The sequence below is a fragment of the Triturus cristatus genome, chromosome 1_1 (genome assembly GCF_964204655.1).
Source record: "Triturus cristatus chromosome 1_1, aTriCri1.1, whole genome shotgun sequence".
In the NCBI taxonomy this organism is placed as follows: domain Eukaryota; kingdom Metazoa; phylum Chordata; class Amphibia; order Caudata; family Salamandridae; genus Triturus; species Triturus cristatus.
The window spans coordinates 1292916297-1292936672 of record NC_140579.1 but is presented as its reverse complement, the minus strand read 5'-3'; the positions used below and the strand labels follow the sequence as shown (position 1 = coordinate 1292936672).

General features: G+C 44.6%; 1 protein-coding gene across 1 annotated transcript in view; it reads left to right on the top strand.

Annotated features, from left to right (window-relative positions):
• Positions 1–6772: 6772 nt before the first annotated feature.
• LOC146871985 (uncharacterized) overlaps positions 6773–20376 on the top strand; it is a 167570-nt gene continuing 153966 nt past the window's right edge. The window contains exon 1 of the mRNA XM_085652901.1: positions 6773–6970. Within this exon, the coding sequence (XP_085509027.1) occupies positions 6773–6970 (198 nt within the window). The remainder of the gene's footprint in view (positions 6971–20376) is intronic.

Genomic DNA, 20376 nt, shown 5'->3' with positions numbered 1-20376 from the left:
ACTCACTATTCAGAAATCAGCGAGTGGTTTTACCTGAAAAGTTATGGACATGACTAGAGGGCCCTGAAGGGCACCGTTTCAATGTCCATTGCTTATATCCTTACAAAAAAGTAAGCAGTATGGTATAAAAAGACCACATCCATAAACACAGAGCCATGGTACACATTGTGTTTTCCAATCCACCCATCAACCACCTGGGAACAACAATGCTGTTCAAAGAAAGACGAGAAACGAAAGTAGCGCTTCACTGGCAAACTCTGTAACGTGATGCTGATGTATTTGGATGTAAATAAAAAACAATCTGGCCCCTTTTCAACCCCTCTGTCTTGCTTTATTTAGTTATGTATTTATTTACCTTCTATTTCTCTCCATCCTGCTGCACTTTGGCATTTATATAAGGTGCACAGTCAAAGAGTGCACACGAATGTGTAATGTAAATACGGTGCTATGTAAAGCACTCCAATACCTTCGGGTCGAGTTCGCGCTATATAAATATGCAACCAAAAATACATTCACATCTATTGCATTCCGAGTCCCCGGGCTGTTAAAACTCAAATACCCCCTCCCCAGCCCCAAAACTCACCACTTTCTTCTCCGTGGCGCAGGAAGCAAATGGCTTCCTGCGCCACGGAGAACAAAAGGGAAACCTCCAATGACATTGATGACGCGGGGGCGGGGGGAGTTAGGGGAAGGTCTTCCCCTTCCTTCCCAGTAAAAAAAAAAAAAAAAAAAAAGATCGACCACTCATGGTGCGAGCGCCAGCGCTTCCCCCGTGGGTGGGTGTCATGACGAGCTGGACTCGTCATGGGCACATTGCGACTGTGCTCCATGATGAGTCCAGCTCGTCATGGGCACAGAACGGGTTAAACTTGTAACATCATTGTGCTTTAGAATGTGGGATCTCCTAGCAACTGTGTTAAGCTGGAGCATTCCTGATGGAGCTGTTGGCAGAGATGCTCTTCCTACCTCTGCTACCGATGTAGCCAATAAAGAATCATAAATCTCTACGTTGTTCTGAGTGGGTTACTACAAATATATTGGTGACGATTTGGCTACATCAAGAACGCACGCAATTGCGATACTTCTCCACACATCTACCAGGCTGAGTTATTTATGAACGTGTATGAGGGAACTCCGTTAAAGGTATTTCTATGTGCCTAATTGTATTGTACTTCCCGGCACTGTCTCGTCTTTAAAAAAAATAACTCGCCTGCATGTATTCAAGAGGAGAAGTGCTGACTTTAAATTTACCGTCAACCACCTCCCTCGCGCTGTTGTCTTTTGCCTTCGTCCTCGCTCATTCTGACGTCTGCTCCATATCAGCCCTGCAACATGCTCCCATTGTGCTCCTTCAAAGTTCCACACCGCATCTACGTACTGGCTGCACCATCATCGCGTCACGTTACGTCACGCCGCAGTGGCCATCTTGATGGTTTGAGAAGCTTTTCCTCAATCTTGAATCAACGTGCAAGTTTTCACGTCATCGCGTCACGTATTATCTTGTTGCAACTGCCATTTTAGCAGTTTGGGAAGCTATTTTGTATCATTTATGCGTATTACCGCATACAACGTTTAACTAAAGAACACTAAAAGCAGATGGTTGTGTGTCCTACATCAGTGATATACACACTTTTATCTTTTCGATTATCAAAGGTTCCAGTTCCTCTGTTTTCTTCTACACGGTGATATACACACCTTAAATTTCAAGTATATTCACTGCCACATGGTGATATACACACCTATGATATTTTCAAGTTTTGTTCTACAACCTCAATATATATATATTACCTCCACTATAATTCTGTGTATTCACGGTGATACACACACCTTGTTCGGAGTGGTGAATAGTTTAACGTATTTACCAGGAGTTTCACAGAAAATACTCATCATCTAGACTTAACCACTGACTATTGGTATTAACAGTTTTACTCTTCTCACAGTTCAACTAGGGTTAAGTTCACATTTTGGTACCTTTTAGTGATTTGTTTAATTTTTCCTTTATTACATGCTTTCAGTGAGTCTCTTGCGCAATATTTTTGCCACTTAATTTCACCATTGCTTTTTCAAGTTTACCTACTTTAGTAGAATTGTGTACTATGCAGTCCGTCAATCCACCTCCTTCTTTTCTTGAGTCTCCAGGTGATCCTCGAGTCAGGTGGGAAATATGGTATGATGCTTTTCAAACTTATTTAGGTGCTATTGGGGCTCAACGTTTTTGTGCCTTCTTCTCCGCTCTCTAGAATTTGAAGGCAGATCAATTTTTAAACATCTTCCACCTTTGTCTCAAGAGCAAGTTAACAGGATTGATGAGTACGATGAAACAATTTTAAAACTGAAAACCAGATTTGATAAGCAACCGAACCTAATGGTCTTAAGGCACAAGTTTTTTAAAGGAAAACAAGCCAAAGGAAAAGATGTGGACAATAATATTTCAGTCTTGCGTAGACTGGCTGCTGATTGCAAATTTGAGAATTTTACAGATCAACTTATTAGGGACCAATTCGTATGTCAGTGTAAAGACAAAAATATACGACAAAAATCTTTGAGTCTCGGTGATCCATCTTTAGATGAGACCATAAAAATTACAAAAAGCATAGACATTTCTGTAGTTTCCTTAAAGGAGTTGGATGACAAACCGGTAGAAGCTGTGAATGTTGTTAATTTGAACAATCCACTCAAGAACCGTGGTAAAGTAAATCAGTCTGTTAAGCAATCTTTCAAAGCCAAATCTGATCTAAATAATCCTATTAGAGCCAATGTTAACAACATGTGTATCAAATGTGGTAATCCTCCACACAGTAAGGGTTCTTGTTGTCCTGCAAGCAATGTGATGTGCAACTATTGCAAAAGGATGGGTCATTTTGCTAAGGTTTGTTTGAAGAGGAAAAAGTTTAAGAAACCTGTCATTTGTTCTGTTGAATCTGATTATGAGTCAGACCCTGAAGTTGTCTCTGTGGTCATGGACAATGATGACCTCAAATTGAGCAACCCTATTTCCAATCAGGATGTTGTTGTTGGTGATCCGTCCAGTTGCATTGATCCTATAGTGGACATTGTTATTGGTGAGCATACGGTTAAGTTATTAGTTGATTCTGGGGCCAAGATAATGATGATCACTAAAACGTTGTTTGAAGAAACCTGGAATGGTTCTCAAGTTCTTTCTCCACCTGATCGTTCGCCGGTCTCGTATGAAGGGCGTAAAATAGATCTCATGGGTTTTTTTAGGAGGAAATGTCATTTAAGGATCGGAGAATCAAAGGGAAAGTATATGTTGCTGTGAAAGATCTTAATATTTTGGGGTGGTTTCTCCAGGGCCTGTTTGGCATGATGCTTAAACCCGGAGACAAAGAGCAGGTATTAGTTGTTGGCTGTGAATATGTAAGTCTTGTGTGGAAAAAAAAATATCCTGAAGCTTTTACGGAAAATCAAAGGATTTAGGCACAAAATTATTATCAAGGATGGTGCCCTTCCCATCAAACATAAACTCAGAGGAGTGCCTTTCAGCGTAAGGAAAGATTTGGAAAAGGAGCTGAAGAGTCTCTGTGCCAAAGGAATAATTGAACCTACAGTGTCTTCACTTTGGCTTTCTCCCTTAGTTGTAGCCAGAAAGTGGGAAGGGGATCTTCGAGTATGTGTTGACTTGAGATCCCTTAATAAGGAAATATGGGTAGATTCTCATCCCCTACCTAAAATTAATGATTTGTTCTCCTCCACCAAAGGGGCACGTGTCTTTTCCAAACTAGACTTATCCAGCGCGTACCACCAGGTTGAACTCGATCCTGAATCACACCATCTTACCGCATTTGTATCGCCTTTGGGAACATTACACTACTGTTGCATGCCATTTGCTTTGGCGTCTGCGGTGCCTGTGTTACAAAGTATAATGAACAACATACTCAGAGATATTGAGGGTGTCTTGGTGTTTCAGGACGATGTTCTAATTTTTGGGAAAGATGTTGCTACTCATGATTCTGTTTTAGAAAAGGTTATGATGTTGTTTAAAAAAGTGGTGTTGTTTTGAAGGAGGAGAAGTGTCAATTTATGTGTTTTAAAGTAGAATACTTAGGGCATGTAATTTCACAAGATGGTGTCAGCCCTAGACCAGGATTACTTCAAGCAATCGTTTTTTTTGTTTGTTTTTTTGCATCTTTTATATAGCGCGAACTTGACCCAAAGGTATTGGAGCGCTGTACATGAGCACCGTATTTACATTACATATTCAGGCACGGGGAGATTACGTGATTTGCCCAGAATCACAGGATGTGGATGCGATCCAGAGGCTCGAACCCTGGTTTCCAGCACCAAAGTCGGCAGACTAGCCGACGGACCACATCCTCTCCCCGTTCGACGCCCCAAACCTGTAGACAAAGCTGGTGTCAATTCATTACTAGGTCTATGTAAATACTATTCAAGGTTTATTGCTAACTTTGCATCTATTGTACGCCCCATTAGCAACCTCCTTAAGAAAGGAGTCAAGTTTGAGTGGTGCAAGGAATGTGTGAATGCCCTTAAGATTGTGAAATCTGCATTAATTGAGAGTCCTGCTTTGAAACCTTTTGAACCAAGTCTACCTTGTTGTGTCACCATTGATTCAAGCCAAGTAGGTATTGGTGTGACTTTAACACAGTTGGGCAATGATTGTGAAAACACTGTGAGCTTTGCATCAAGGGTGTTGAGAACTCCGGAGCTCCAATACTCAGTCATCAAAAAAGAGCTATTAGCCTGTGCCTGGGCCATTGATAAATTTCGGCCTTTTATTTGGGGTAAAAGGTTCCAACTTTTGACTGTACCACAAACCTCTAGTTAACGTTTTGGGTGGTAGTGTCAGTAAGTGTTGTTCACCAAGAATTATGCGTATGGTAACAAGGCTCCTTTAATATCAATTTGATGTCAAGCATATCCCTGGTGGGAAGAACGGGAGGGCGGATTTCTTATCCTGTTTTCCCGTCATGTCGAATGAGCAAGACGATGTGAGTTTGAATGAGTTTGCTAATGAGGACTGTGATGATTGTCTTGTCACTGCCATGGATTTGCCTGAATTGAATTTAGGTCTGGAAAGTGATTGGTTGCAAGCTGTTGCATCTGATGGTGTTTTGCAAGAAGTTAGTAGATTCGTCAAAAAGGGTGGCCCAGGGAAAAGGTTCTTCCGGTCTACCTCCAACCGTTCTGGAAGGTTGAGGGCGAACTTTCTATTGAAGATGGTTTGCTGCTCAGAGCAGACAAGTTTGTACCACCTTGTGTTTTTCGTAAAACCATCATTGAAAGAGCCCATGAGGGTCATCTTGGTTCTACCCTCACCAAGCGGCGCATCAGGGACTCATATTGGTGGCCAGGGATGGATGCTGATATTGATTTAGTTGTTTCCAATTGTTGTGTATGTAATTCTGCAGACAAAAGTTTGAGTGTCAGTGCCTCCGTTAATGTCTATTGAATACCCTAAAGGTCCATGGCTGAAATTAGCTATTGATGTAATGGAACCTTATGAAGTTCTACCAGGTGGATGCCGATTCATTTTGGTTCTCATGGATTACACTTCAAGATGGCCTGAGATCAAGATGGTGAGGGAGGCTAACACCAAGACTGTTGTGGATTTTCTTAAAAGCGTGTGGCTTAGAGAAGAATTTCCTGAGGCTTTAGTCTCAGACAATGGTAAACAGTTCATCAGCACAGAATGTGAGTCTTTCCTTTCTGAGTCTGGTGTGAAACATCTGAAAAGTTCATTTTACCACCCTCAAACCAACGGATTAGTTGAAAGAATGAATAGGGTTGTGGGAGAATGTATTAAATGGGCCAGGGCAGGGTGTCATGATATTTGCAAGTCTCTAGATGCCATGGTTTGGTTTTACAGAACTACCCCTCATTCTTCGACTAAGATTTCTCCTTTCGAACTGCTATGGGGACGCCAGCCAAATTCTAGTTTTAGGCCTGCATGGATGAGCAAGTGGGTCAAGTTTGAGTCTGATGTTGCGCAGTTAATGTCCTTGGCAAGTGAAAATATGTATAATACACAAATGAAACAAAAACAGTGGTTTGCTTCAAAAAGAGGTGTTAAAGTAGCCCCGCTTGAAGTGGGTGATTCTATTAAAATCAAAACTGCTGTTCATTCAAAAAAAGGTGACAGCAAATTCAGTGAGCCAGTCAAAGTTATTAAAATTGTTGGTAATACAGTAAGAGTTGAAGGTGGTCATTGGCGGAATCTTAACAGGGTCGTGAAAGTTGCATAGGAACCAAACGTTCACCAGGAAAAGTCTTAGGAACATTGTTAAACCTGCAAGGTTCAGGTTATTTGTTTTTTTTTAGTTTGCATTTGGAAGGAGAGAAGATATGTTATATTTTGTATCATTACAATATTCATGTTAATTGGTACTTCACCTTTAAACTTGTAAAATCATTGTGCTTAAGCATTCCTGATGGAGCTGTTGGCAGAGATGGTCTTCCTACCTCTGCTACCGATGTAGCCAATATATAACCATAAATCTCTAGGTTGTTCTGAGTTGGTTACTACATACTAATCAAGCATTGCCTAGTGTTCACTCATATATAGCAAAACAAAATTCCTGACTAAAATATTCTCAATCAACATTGGTGGCTAAGCAATGATACCCGGCTAAAAGGACTCTTTTCCGCCACTCTCCTTCACAATCAGCGCGATGATTGGTCGATAAGTTCTGGCTTGGCTCCTCGTTGTGCTGCGTGCTGACGTTTTCAAGCGCGCGGGCTCTATATAAACGATGACTAAAAGTGTAGCGGTCAGTGTTCCGGGCGGGCCACTATGGAGTTATGGTGTGTAGAAAGTGTCGCCCGGGCTCCCCGCGCTGTCCCTGACCCCCGGCTGCTGCGGGACGAACGGGTCCTGCGGAACCTTCTGCAGCTGGAAGAGCGCTACAGCTCAGCCACGACATATTTCCAGTGTGTACAGCGCGAGCTCCGGCCGCGCATGCGCAGAATGCTGACTTTTTGGATGTTGGAGGTGGGGGGTGGGGGGCAGTCCAAATCAGAGTGATAACGAACCCCTGAAGCCAGCTCTGACACCATTTAAGGAAAGACCACCCTAAGCTTCCAAATTCAGAGGGCGAAACCACCCAAAACCAGAGTTCAATGACTCTCACACCCCACTATTGCAACCTTCGAAACGGTTTCCAATCTAACCCCCAAAATCTAGTGACTGACTCAGAAGGCCATCGATGCGTTAAACTTCAGTCAGGTGCTGAATTCCCAAAACATGATCTTGCAAAATTAGGGACTGACATCCCCGAATCCAGATTCTATCACTGTAAAAGCGGGGATCTTGTCCCAAAAAGGGGGACGGTCTAACGCCTCCAAAATCAAGGACGTATGGGGAGGGTAACACTCCACAAGCTAGACACTATTGTGAAACAATAGGCTAAAACCTTTACATACATGCCTGTAATGTTGCTACACACTTCCAGAATAAATGCCACCAACACCAGGTATCTTGTATGAGAGGCAATTCACTTTATTTCACACTACGGGAGAGCGCCGGGCATATCGCGTCTCCGTGGTCTTTTTCCCCACATGCGCAATCGCTCATTCACGTTCGTCCTCGCGCGCTACGTCACAACGTAGCCCGCGAGAACTAGAGCGCAACACTACATATCTCCCTCTTTTTATTAAACAAAGAATTTGTAGTCCACACAGTCCCTCTGGTAGCTTAGCTCCCCCCTAGTTCAAAGTCTCGGAAGTGGTTTGGTCTTACCACCACTCTGCCTTCTCTAGTGCGCCTTACCGGAGTGGAGAAAGCTTTGTTGGTACCGTCCTCTGCGGGGCTCCCCACCTTGTCTCTCGGTGTACCCGGTTCTTCTCTCCTCGGGGTCACACTCTCCTCTCCAAGCTGTTCCTCCATCTCAGGCGTTACTTGATCTCCTGACTCCTCACAGTTTCCTCCTGTCCTCATGTCCCTTTCTTCGGCCGGGTTACTTCCTTCATTTTCTCTTGGCTTTAGGTCTTGTTGTGTCCTCTCGTTCTCCTCTGGGGGCCATCGTAGGATCTTGTTACATTTAGACATGCGGTCTTGGGACCACACGTTCCCATCACTGAGCAATGCTGCTCTATCGTACACTTCTTTCACTTGTAGAGGTGGGCTGTATTTGCTGTCTCCTTTCCTTTTCCTTAAAGCTAATCTGACTCTCACCCATTCCCCTCTCTCCAGGGTTGTTGCCTTCACGTTTCTCCTCTGATTGTAGTACTCCGTATATATTCTCTGGGCCTTCTCTAGATTGTGCTGTACCACCGCAGGGGACCATTTGCTAGTGATAGTCTTTTCTCTCCATGTTATGTTGTCTTTGGTGAAGGGATGTCTTCCTCTCAAGATTTGGAAAGGGCTATACCCCGTGCCGGTGGGGGTGATACGGTATGCCCATATCATATTCTGTACCTCTTTCTCCCAATCTTTGCCCATCATGATGGCTGCTTGGATGGACCCCATTATGACTATTGAATCGCTCCACCTGTCCATTACTCGATTGATGATGCACGGAGGTGTGTTGTATTTTGATTCCGTTCCTCTCTGCATACTTGTACCACTTTTAAGAGGTGAATTGCAGTCCATTGTCACTCAGGATGTTTCTCGGGATACCTTCCCTGAGGAAAACTGACGTTAGGAACTTAATCACTGTCTCCGCATCCATTACTTCTTGGACGTGTATCTCCGGCCATTTCGAGTACTTGTCGACGAGGACACACAGGTATTTGGGCGTTCCTTGGGTGTCAAGCACAGGTCCCAGAATGTCCACTGACACTTCTTCCCATGGGTCACTCGGTAGTGCGAATTTTCCCATGGCCGGTCTTTAGGCATTCAGCGTTTTGTCCGCTCTTTGGCATTGATCGCATTCTCTTACGTGTCTTTCCAGCTGGACGTCCATTCCTGGCCACCAGTACATGTGCTTCGCTCTCATCTTGGTTTTCACTATTCCTAGATGTCCTTCGTGCAATAGCGTGACCAGACGAGGAACTAACGCTGCCGGGGGAATAACTTTATCACCTCTGTACAGGAATATCCCTTTGTCCCCCACTGACAGCTCCTCTCTGACTTCATAGAATTTCCTGAGCGCTTCCCGCAACCGTCTTTTCTCAGGCCATCCATGTATTATGCACTCTTTGACCTCACTAATCTCCCTATCTTCTTCGTACGCTTGGGTCCACTCCTGATTACTTATCACTCTTTCTGGATCTTCCATCACCGCTACCATCTCTTCCTCTTCTGTTGATGGGTTGGGAGCTCCTTCCATAGCTGCCGCTCTACTGAGGTAATCTGCTACTTTGTTTCGTGTCCCCGGTATGTACTCTACATCATACCTGTACTCTAGTAATTTCAGTGTCATCTTAGCGATGCGTGGCACTCGCATGCCCGCTCGAGGTGAGCACTTTGACTAACGGCTTGTGGTCTGTTTTGAGTTTAAACCTCGTGCCCCATAGGAGTTGGCGGAACTTCCCCATGGCCCACACCACCGCTAGCATCTCCTTCTCGATTACACTATATTTCTGTTCTGTGGGTGATAACGATCTTGATGCGAAACTGAGGGTCTCCATCGTTCCTTCTCTCCTCTCCTGCATGAGGACTGCTCCCAATCCTTTCTCACTGGCATCCGCCGTCGATATCGACTGTCCAAGCGGGTCATATCTCTGCAGTGGTACGGCTTGGCTAATGTCATTCTTCAAGGCCTCAAATTCCTTTTGTGTTTCCTCTGTCCACTTGAACGCTGTTTTGTCCCTTATGGACTGTCGCAGGTGGTGTGTCTTGGTGGCAAAGTGTTGCACAAATTTGCTATAATATTCTGCCATCCCTAGGAAGGATCTCACCTCTTCTTTGTTGGATGGAGCCATAGCATTGCAAATCGCTTTCACATTTGCGCGTTTAGGCGTGATGCCCTGTCCTCCTATTTCATGTCCCAAGTAGGTGACGGACGTCATTCCTAGTCGGCACTTTTCCCATTCTGCGGTCAGGCCGTTGTTTTCTAGCACTCGAAGTACTTTATGTAGCTTCTTATTGTGATCCTTCCTGTCTGTCCCCATCACCAGTATGTCATCCTGGAAGTACTGAATACCCTCGATGTCCTTGAAGAGACGATGCATCAATTTCTGGAATACCGCCGCTGCTGAAGCAAGACCAAAAGGCATTCTGCGGAATTGATAGCATCCGAAGGGTGTTATAAAGGATGTCAGTTTCCGGCTTGTCGGATGTAGATCTATCTGATGATAGGCAGATGTAAGGTCAATGGTGGAGAACCACTTTACCCCCTTCGTCTTGGACAACATTTCTTCAATGCGCGGCAATGGGAATTTTTCCACAATTAGGCACTTGTTCAGTTCTCGAAGGTCTACACATAGGCGGACTTTGCCATTCGGTTTCATTGCCACCACCAAGGGGGCTAGCCATTCCGAGCTGTCTATGGGCTCGATAATTCCATTCTCTTCTAATCTGCGTAGTTCCAGTTGTACTGCTTCTTTTATGGCTAGAGGCACGTTCCGGACCTTGTGGGATACAGGCTTGGAATTCTCTTTGACTACAATCTTGTGTGTGAATTTCTCCAGTTTTCCAACTTTCCCGCAAAATACTTTCGGGAATTTGCTTTTCACCTCTTCCAGTTCCAGCCAGCTCCCTGGAGCTGTCATAAGCACTTGCGTGTCCCCTCCGGGGTCTAACTTGATCCCTAGGTCACCTTGATCCATCTATCCTAAGACGGATGGGCCCTTTTCTGCTACGTATAATTTGCACTCCGCGCTTCTTCCTCTAAATTCAAAGTTCAACTTCCTGTATCCCACCATGGGAATGGGTTCGCCTGTGTACGATACTGGTCGTATATCCGGTGGTTCTAACCTTGATCCCAAACTGGGCTCGAATTCTTCCTTCCACACTGCTCTTTGGACGATGGTGTATGGAGATCCCGAGTCTACTACAATCTTGATTCTCACTCCTCCTATCACCATGTCACATTGCGGTTTGCGGGAGCGCTTGCACTTGATGCCTAGCACTTGCACCTCCACGCATAGTACACCGTCTTCCTCATCTTGTTCTTCTTCTTCCTCCTGTTGATCCTGCATAACGTACTTCACCATGGGTCACTTTGTTTTCCGGCGACAAACCTTTTCGTAGTGACCCATTATACCGCAGAACATACATTTCGCTCTGAACGCTGGGCACCGTTTGTCTTGGGCTGTATGCGCTTGACTTTCGCACCTGTAGCACGTGGTATTGTTGTCTCTATTCTGCTTCCACGGTTGTCCCGGTTTCCCTTTCCACTTATTTTGTCCTTTCCCTTCAGACGACATGGCTTTACTCCTTCCCTGGGGTTCAGCGTCGTCCACCTTGTTCACCATGGTCTTCTGGAGGGTCTCCCTTTTTGCCGCGTCAGCACACCTTTTCGACAATTCCGCCTTTTTTACCATGGCAATTACTTCTTTAAGCGATGCTTCACCGTTTGTCCACAACTTGTCCTGCACTGTTTTGTTGATGGTGTGCATGACTATTTGATCTTTTATGAATTCGTCATGCAGGGCTCCATACTTGCATGTCACCGCCAACTTTCTCAACGCTGCTACATAATCATCTATGGATTCGCCGGTTTCTTGTTTCCTCTGCTGGAAATTGTACCGGTCAATGGAGACACACACCGCAGGACGGTAGTGGTTGTCGAGATCTTCTATAGCGTGCCTGAATACGTCGTCCATATGCATTCGGTCTGGGTGTGGGCACCAGGTTCTGAAAGACCCTTATGCCTTCCGGGCCTAAGTTGTGCAGGAGAATCCTTCTCTTCCTCGCACTGGGGAAAGCCACACCATTTTCGTCTTCTAGGGCTTCAATGTAGTTCTTGAAGTACTCTCTCCAATCCTCCCACTTCATTTGAGGTTCTCCAGGCCTTGACAGAAACGGGATTGGCGTAGTTAGTGAAGATGCCTGCGTGCTCATCGTGGCGCGTCTTTCTGGTTCCGCCCCTGGGCCTCTCGGACTGCCTGGCGCGTTCGCGCTCTCACTTTGCGCCTGATCCTGTCGGACTTCTCCTGCTCCCCTGTCTCCGCGTACTGCTGCCACCGCCAGGGCCTCTTTGGATTTCTCCGTTCTTCTCTTACTCTCTGTCCCAGCTTCTGGTACTTCGCCTTGGGGTTGGCGTCTGTCCCTTCTTACCGCCTCTGCCACGCTCTCCCGCTGTTTTGTACGCCGTGGTGGTAGCCTTTCTTCCTGTGGTCCTCGGTGATGGCTTCCAGACTGGCCAGTACTTTCTGGTGTGGTGGCTGGGTTCTGTTGGGCTTCCTCACCACGTGTTTTGTCCAAGCATCCCACCTTCGTCGTAATGTTGCTACACACTTCCAGAATAAATGCCAACAACACCAGGTATCTTGTATAAGAGGCAATTCACTTTATTTTACACTACGGGAGAGTGCCGGGCATATCGCGTCTCCGCGGTCTTTTTCCCCACACGTGCAATCGCTCATTCACGTTCGTCCTCGCGCGCTACGTCACAACGTAGCCCGCGAGAACTAGAGCGCAACACTACAATGCCAACATTTCAGAAGAGCAAAGTGGGAGATTAAAAAAAAAAAAAATCGGGAGAATGGGGCCTTTAATCGGGTTACTGACATGTAGGGGCTTTGGAAGTGTGCTGCTGCAGGATTGGAAATTTGACACGCAAATGCACGTTTTTTTTCTTACCTTTCAGAAGCATGGAGCGCAATGGCAGGCAGAGAGAGGGTGATGCAAGTGTTGTGCACTGGCCTGGCAGGTTGCTGGCAGTGCATACAACCTCCCCCCCCCCTTTCGTGTGTGGCAGCCCGGGCTGAAAAAGCTTCCCGGGCTCACACACAGCCGCACCCGAGTACTTCACAGGTCTTTAAAAGACCGTTCGCTTGTTAACGAGGCTTTGTTGGTTTGTCACCCCTTCTAGAGAGACCCTGCATCGACACTCTGACTATTGCTGGAAGAATTACCACGTTACACAATACCAAGCCCTGTCAGCTGAAACCCTGAGGAATCGGGGGTTTGCTTGCAGGAATCGGGAGGCGGGAGACTAGCCTTCAAATCGGTAGTCTCACGCCTGAATTGGGAGGGTTGGCATGTCTGCCTTGTCTGTCACAACTGACGCTTTCACAAAACTGAGTACAAGAATCACAAAACTAGTAACTGGTTCCTACAGCTAGAGACCTCTGTCGGTTTATATGAACCTGCAGAAAGTACTTATCTCAAAACCAGAGCCAGTTTTTATGTAAAAAAACCTGACTAATATAGGCAAATAACTTTAAACCAGACGTATGGATATAAACAGATACTGAGTGGGCTGTGTACTCGATTGAGCAGGATAAAACTAGACGGGAAACGCTGCGAAGACGGTATGGAATGAATCCAAAACCTTCTGCCGGGAAATGCACTGTTCTAACCCAACGCCGTGGAATATCCGCTCTTACTGGGTAGAGGCTGGAAAGCTGCCACTTTTCTCGGAGGGGTGCCCTGTAACATACCAATTTCAATCAGGGGAGATGATGTTGCTGTGTCTTTTAGTATCTGCCACAGTTTTATCTCCTTTAGTGTGGTGTTTTGTCGGGATTTTGCCGTTTTACACTCTACGATTGTGTGTCAGTTTATATTTTGTTAACTGAAGCTTTAGGTCAGTGGAACGCAGTGGTTGGGTTCAAAATTGAAGTGCCAGGATACCCTCGCAGAATAGTGCTCTTTACAAATACACATAACAAATGGTTAAACAGCTCTTTTAAAAATGGCATTTATGGTGTAATCCAAAACTCTGGTTATTTTACACTTCTCACTTGGCTTCGAGCTCTATAAAGGTCCAGCCGAAAGTGTATCCAAGTGCCCTTCCTCTGATGCCCGAAGGGTACATCCACCCTGCCTAACTGTTCCATTGAGAATCTGGCTTAATGGGGCCCAAGCTCCCCCTCTTCGTTACTGGTGCCTTAAATGCATACATGCCAACATTTCAGAAGAGCAAAGTGGGAGATTTAAAAAAATAAAGAATAATAATCGGGAGAATGGGGCCTTGAATGGGGTTACTGTCATGTATGGGCTTTGGAAGTGTGCTGCTGCAGGCCCGGACATTTGAAACGCAAAGGCACGTTTTTTCTTACCTTTCAGAAGCATGCGGCGCAATGGCAGGCAGAGAGAGGGTGATGCAAGTGTTGTGCACTGGCCTGGAAGATTGCTGGCGGTGCATACACCTCCCCCTGGCCCCAACCCCGTGTGTCAGCCCGGGCTGAAACAGCTTCCCGGGAGCCCCCACACAGCCGCCCCCGGTTACTTCACAGGTCTTTAAAAGACCATTCGCTTGTTAATGAGGCTTTGTTGGTTTTTCACCGCTTCTAGAGCCCCTGCATCGCCACTCTAACTATTGCTGGAAGAATTAGCACGTTACACAATACCAAGCCCCGTCAGCTGAAACCCCCGAGGAATCGGGTCTTGCTTGCAGGAATCGGGAGGTGGGAGACTAGCCTTGAAATCCGTAGTCGCCCGCCTGAATCGGGAGGGTTGGCATGTATGTAAATGCCTTCTACCCCCTTGCTGGGTTGGGTTCCTGCTTGAAGTTCCCCCATTACCAGTTCTTTAAATGGAAAGAATAAGTGCTGGTACTTACCAAAAGGAACAGTGAATTAGGGTTGCAGTTTAGGGCGGGGATAAAGGGGACAAAGGCAAGGTTGTTGACCTGTCAAAACTTTGTATGCAAGAAATCTGCATGCATTGTACTCTGTGAGATGTATCTATCGATCTATGAGTTATTGCATTAATGACCATTTATACTGCCCTTACTAATAGTTTGCTACTGAAAATAACCCTTTTTAGGTCTCGCTGAGCCAAAGGCTCGAAGAGACATTTTATATGTGGGATTTTCAAAGTGCTTCCCACAGTCTTTTGGCTGGCCTAAACCTTGAGTTCACGATCACATGCACGTGCACAGCTGCTCCCACTCCCCCCTCCCTTCTCTATAGCTTTCTTTCACTTTAGCCGCTTTGACCCTTGCATTCCCCCCTCCCTTCTCACCCAGCCCTTTGATGCTCTGCTCGATTACTTTCACTTTCGCCGCTTTGATGTTTGATTTTTTTTTTATAGGTACAGAAATAACAGCCCCGTTAAGTTACTTTAAGCTTCTGAGTTCACACACGTCATAACACTGCAAAAAACATAGAAATGTCGGCGATGATTTCAAAGCTTTTTGTTAAGCTCCTAGGTACAGAAATAACAGCCCCGTTAAGTTACTTTAAGCTTCTGTGTTCACACACGTCATAACACTGCAAAAAACAAACAAATGTCGGCGATGATTTCAAAGCTTTTTGTTAAGCTCCTAGGTACAGAAATAACAGCCCCGTTAAGTTACTTTAAGCTTCTGTGTTCACACACGTCATAACACTGCAAAAAACAAACAAATGTCGGCGATGATTTCAAAGCTTTTTGTTAAGCTCGGACCGCGCTTGTTTTTGTAGGTATAGAAATAACAGCCCCGTAAAGTTGCTTTAAGCTTCTATGTTCACACACATCGTAACGCTGCAAAAAATAAACAAAAGTCGGCGATGATTTCAAAGCTTTGTGTTAAAAACTAAGGCACCTTGCTTGTAGGTGTGTACCCCTCCAACTAACTTTGAAGTTCAAAAGACACCGAGGTTTCCATAATTATGCATGCGCTGCTTCGAGCACTTCAGTAGTTATAGGAACTGGTGTAAGGCTGTTCTGCCGGGTCTCCATGCAATGTGGGAGTCTCGTAATGTGTGCATAGATATGTGTCGCTCAATAGATCAGAAAGTTGCAAAACAATATTTACACATCTGTGTCAAGGAATTATCTTAGAAGCATCTCGAGCCGTGGCGAAATGAGGATTCTCACCTCTTTCTTCTACCTCCAGGATAGCGCGTTGCTAGGGATCCGGTTTCAGTTGCAGCGCACAGTTTAGAGAGATATCCATCATTAACAGGCTGCTAGGTACAGAGTGTACTGCTTGCTACATCCTGACCAAACGGCTGTACATGGAAATGAATTTCAAAGCAAATGCAAGGAATGCTGCTTTATTAGAGAAAGCAACGGACAAGAAGGACGATAGACTTAAAATAAAAATGTATCTAAGTACAGTGTTAAATAAGTGATTGCCATGTGAATAAATAAACAAATAAATGCAACGCTGCAAGTCGGCGATGACACTTTGGGCTAGTATAGCACACTGATTGCTTTGTTGAGTCTCGTAGCGCTGTACATAAAGCTGTTGCTCCCGCTGACCATGCTCCTCCGCTTCCTCCCTGGTCTACACCATACACGTATATGCGTGTCTCTAGGTCCTTGCTTTATTTATTTGCAATTTTATATAGCGCAAACTCGACCCAAAGGTATTGGAGCGCTTTACGTGACTTTCAGTTACATTAGACAAGGTCGCATTTATTTTTGAGGCACAGGGAGATTAAATGATTTCCTCGGATCAGGACGCCGAGACTAGAACCTGTGACCACAGTTCCAAGGTAGACAGCGCTGGCCGTGACGCCACATCCCTCTCCCAGTGCCTCTCTGGAGCAGCTATGACGTCAGGCCCCTACTTACCTCACCCACCCCCAATTTACATTGTGATGCAAATCCCGGCGAAAGAAACCACCATTTACGAGCCCGAAACTTGCTAAACTCAATGCTGGGAGCCGCTGTTGGTGTCCTCTTACAGCTCATAAAGGAGGGCGGGATGAGTGTAGGACGAGGTCGAGTCACACTTTGTGCTAGTATAGCACACTAATTGCTTTGTTGACGGTCTCGTAGCGATGTACATAAAGCTGTTGCTCCCGCTAACCCTGCTCCTCCGCTTCCGCCCTGGTCTGCCAGTTCCACCATATACGTATATGCGTGTCTCTAGGTCCTTGCTTTATATATTTGCAATTTTATATGGTGCGAACTCGACCCGAAGGTATTGGAGCGCTTTACGTGAGTTTCAGTTACATTAGACAAGGTCGCATTTATTTTTTAGGCACAGAGAGATTAAATGATTTCCTCGGATCAGGACGCAGAGACTAGAACCTGCGACCACAGTTCCAAGGTAGACCGCGCTGGCCGTGACGCCACATCCCTCTCCCAGTGCCTCTCTGGAGCAGCTATGACGTCACTATACGTGTGACACCTTGAACTCGTTTCTAGCAATTATAATGCTCTAGGACGAATGTTTACCTAAAGTGCATAGAAATTCACTCAGTCTTTAATACATTCACATCTCTCTTTAATTTGCTACATATTGTGATATCTCAATTTTTGAATACCTCTGGTAACATCCCATCAGATTTTTGTCAAACATTCCAGTACAATTTTGTTTGTATCTGTAATCTTTTATCGTAAGGATAAGTCTGTCATTTTCAAGAAATCTTCTGCATATGCACAAGGTTAAAATAAGCATGTATGGTGAGAAAAGCACCAAGTAGGAAAGCGTCGAACCCGTATCAAATTGAAAAGAGAAGAGAAAATAGATGAACATAGTGAATTACCTCATATCACTGTTTTCCAACTCTGTCATTGGGCTTTCCTAATGCATCTACGAGCCCAACATGCATGTTTCAAACATGTGGCATCAGGGCTTTAAGTGGAGTGAAAAAATTAGGGGGGCTCTCAAAGGGGTGTGGCCAATGTATTTAAGGGTGTGGCTTAAAAAAATCATATCTGTAGTTAGCATAGTGTGCCGCTCGACCTGTATTTTTCTGTCATTACATCTAGATATAGGATATTTCGACGGCTCGTCAGGAGTAGTACGCGCTACATAAATGCAATTATAATTACAATACTACGAGTAACATCATACCTACAACAAGTCAGGACGCTTGGCTTTGTCAATGTTTGTTAGTTGCATAAGATATATAAGCAGCAATTATGGCTTGTAAATTAGTGAAAAAACTTCCACTTAAAGCCCTGGTGACACCACCACAACAATGTTGCTGCTCCTGAGTTTCAAAAACAGAAGGGAAATCCCGAGAGAAAATGACGCTCTTTAAAGGATTTCCCTTCCCCCTACAACGCTCACCTGCCAAGACATGATGCCGTAACTTCTCCACTAGTAAGAAATGAGCAGTGTGAGCAGGCGCACATCGATGTGCCTGCTTTCACTACAGTCTGGAAAAAAATGGATCGCCTGTGCCACGGCACAAAACAGAGCCCGAAAGAGACCTGTTTCGAGGCCTCCTTTAAACAAGCATTTGCAATGCAATAGGTCTCGCATTTACGCGAGTTTAAGCTATTGGCATTGTAAAGGACGATGCCTTTTATTTATGTTTGAAAAACAAAAACACAAATAAAAGGCATTGTTATTTGCAATGTGAATAGCTCAAACTCGCGTAAATGCGAGACCTATTGCATTGTAAATGCTTGTTATCAATGTTTGAACAACAAACGGTAGAGCTAAAACTGAGAGGTTCTAAACGTCTACCTTGTAGTCTGCATGCAGCTCCTTGATGCAGGGTCATAACTCACTAAATTATATGACAAGGATTTTAACTTGTGACCGTGAGGTAATACAAGGATCTCTGCAAGGAAACAGTAACCACCTGAGCTATCTTACTGTACTTTACAGCAGGAATATTGACCCTCTATGCTTTTATTATGGTAAGTCGAACCTGTGACTAGAATGTACACAGATATTTGCAGCAAGTTTATCAGCCACCATTGTTCCCTGGAACTTGCCAGGAACACACAGATCTCGGTAGCAGGTGATATTTTGAAACGCAGCCTGTTATAACAAATTAAGTAAGCCAGAAAAGTTACTGTCACATTTGCCTTGTTACCAAATTCTATGGGGCATAGTTAAAAAAAAAAAAAAAAAAAAGAGAGAAAATGGGTTTAAGATAAGACTTTTGTGAATTAAATAACCTATTTCAGAATTTGAGAATCAGTTTCCTGTGTACTTAGTTTTGTGTTTTTGCGTACTGGGCACTGGTTGCGGTTTAAATCCTTCAAGTTAAATAGGCTTGGGTCTCTGGCTTCCAGTGGTGATTCAATGGGGCTCCACAAAAGTCAAAAGGTTTAGAAACTGTTGTAGATGATGGATCGAGATGAGTTTGAAAAACAAGGGTGTGAATGCGTGTTATGTAAGACAGTGTGAATATGAGACTTTTGTAAAGAAGGCTTCAAGAGAGATTTGGGGCAAATGAATATGAAAGTTGTGAACATGCAGGAGAGGATGGAGAGACAAGGGTTAAAAATAAAATTGGTGGGGGGGAAATAAAAGGATGTGAAGAAGTGCATATTTGGGTTTGCCCCGGAAACATTTGCCTTGAGAAGACCCTTCAGCACTCAGGTCTTTACCTTTGGTCCTGGAACTTTGTCTAGCACAAGCAAGTGCTGCAGCCTGCCAGATCGCACATCCCTTCTTGAATTTGCATGCATTTCAATATCAAAACTATAGCAGCCGATGCATGTTTTGTTTGTAGTGTATGGACTTGTCAGTGGGGAAGGACATACAGGCATCCGTGTTGCCGCTGTGGGTCCCAGACCTGCCGGCTAATATCATATGTCATGGCTGAGTCATATTTATGAAGCTGTCTGAGAAACATGGTACTATAACACCAGACAAGGAGGAATCCTAATCCATATGTCTTTTTCTGATCCACATCATGCACTGTAATCCCAATGTTAAAGCATTGATATACAGGGTTGAGACGTCCTACGAACACTAAAAATGAACCGAAGTCATGACCTGAAATGGACTCCTTTACCAGTACTGGCATATGCACAAAGATTTTACAAAGTACTTCTAGTTTGACTCTCTCAGTGCTTTGGTCTTCAAGAAATGAAACATCCACAGAAGTCATAATGCACCTCTGTATGCATTAGGATGCGAGCAATGAGACGCATGCACAGCTTTCAGACTACCTCTCCTATCTAGCTTGCACTATTGAGTGATATTCCAGTATTGAAAGAATAGCATGGTTCTCACAGCGCCTCCTACAAGAACTTGCACCATGTAGTGATATCCCTTTACTGAAACATTGACGGGGCTCTACCAACGAACCAGTTGTCTTTTGCACAACTAAAACATCCAGAGAACTCTGTGTCTGTTGGATTAATTTTGACCTTTCACTAAGACATTCACTGACCTTTCATAATCCGCATAAAACTTGACCTGGAGCATGTACTGCCGTCTTATTCCTGAGGCATCAAGAATTCACGTAATGCTTCTTTACCGTGACTTCCTCCATGCACCAGTATCCCACCCAGCCTAGATGAATGCATGAAGCCTATGCCAGAAGCAGTGCCCTATGAAAAAAGCCAAATAATTGGTCATTGCTGATATTTGTTTACATGCTTGGTACATATAGACTCAAACAAAATATCTGAACCGGGGCTTAGTAGCTTCCAAGTGGTTCCATACTATGTGACCGGTTTAACAAGTCCCTGACTTTTTGCCATTCACGTTT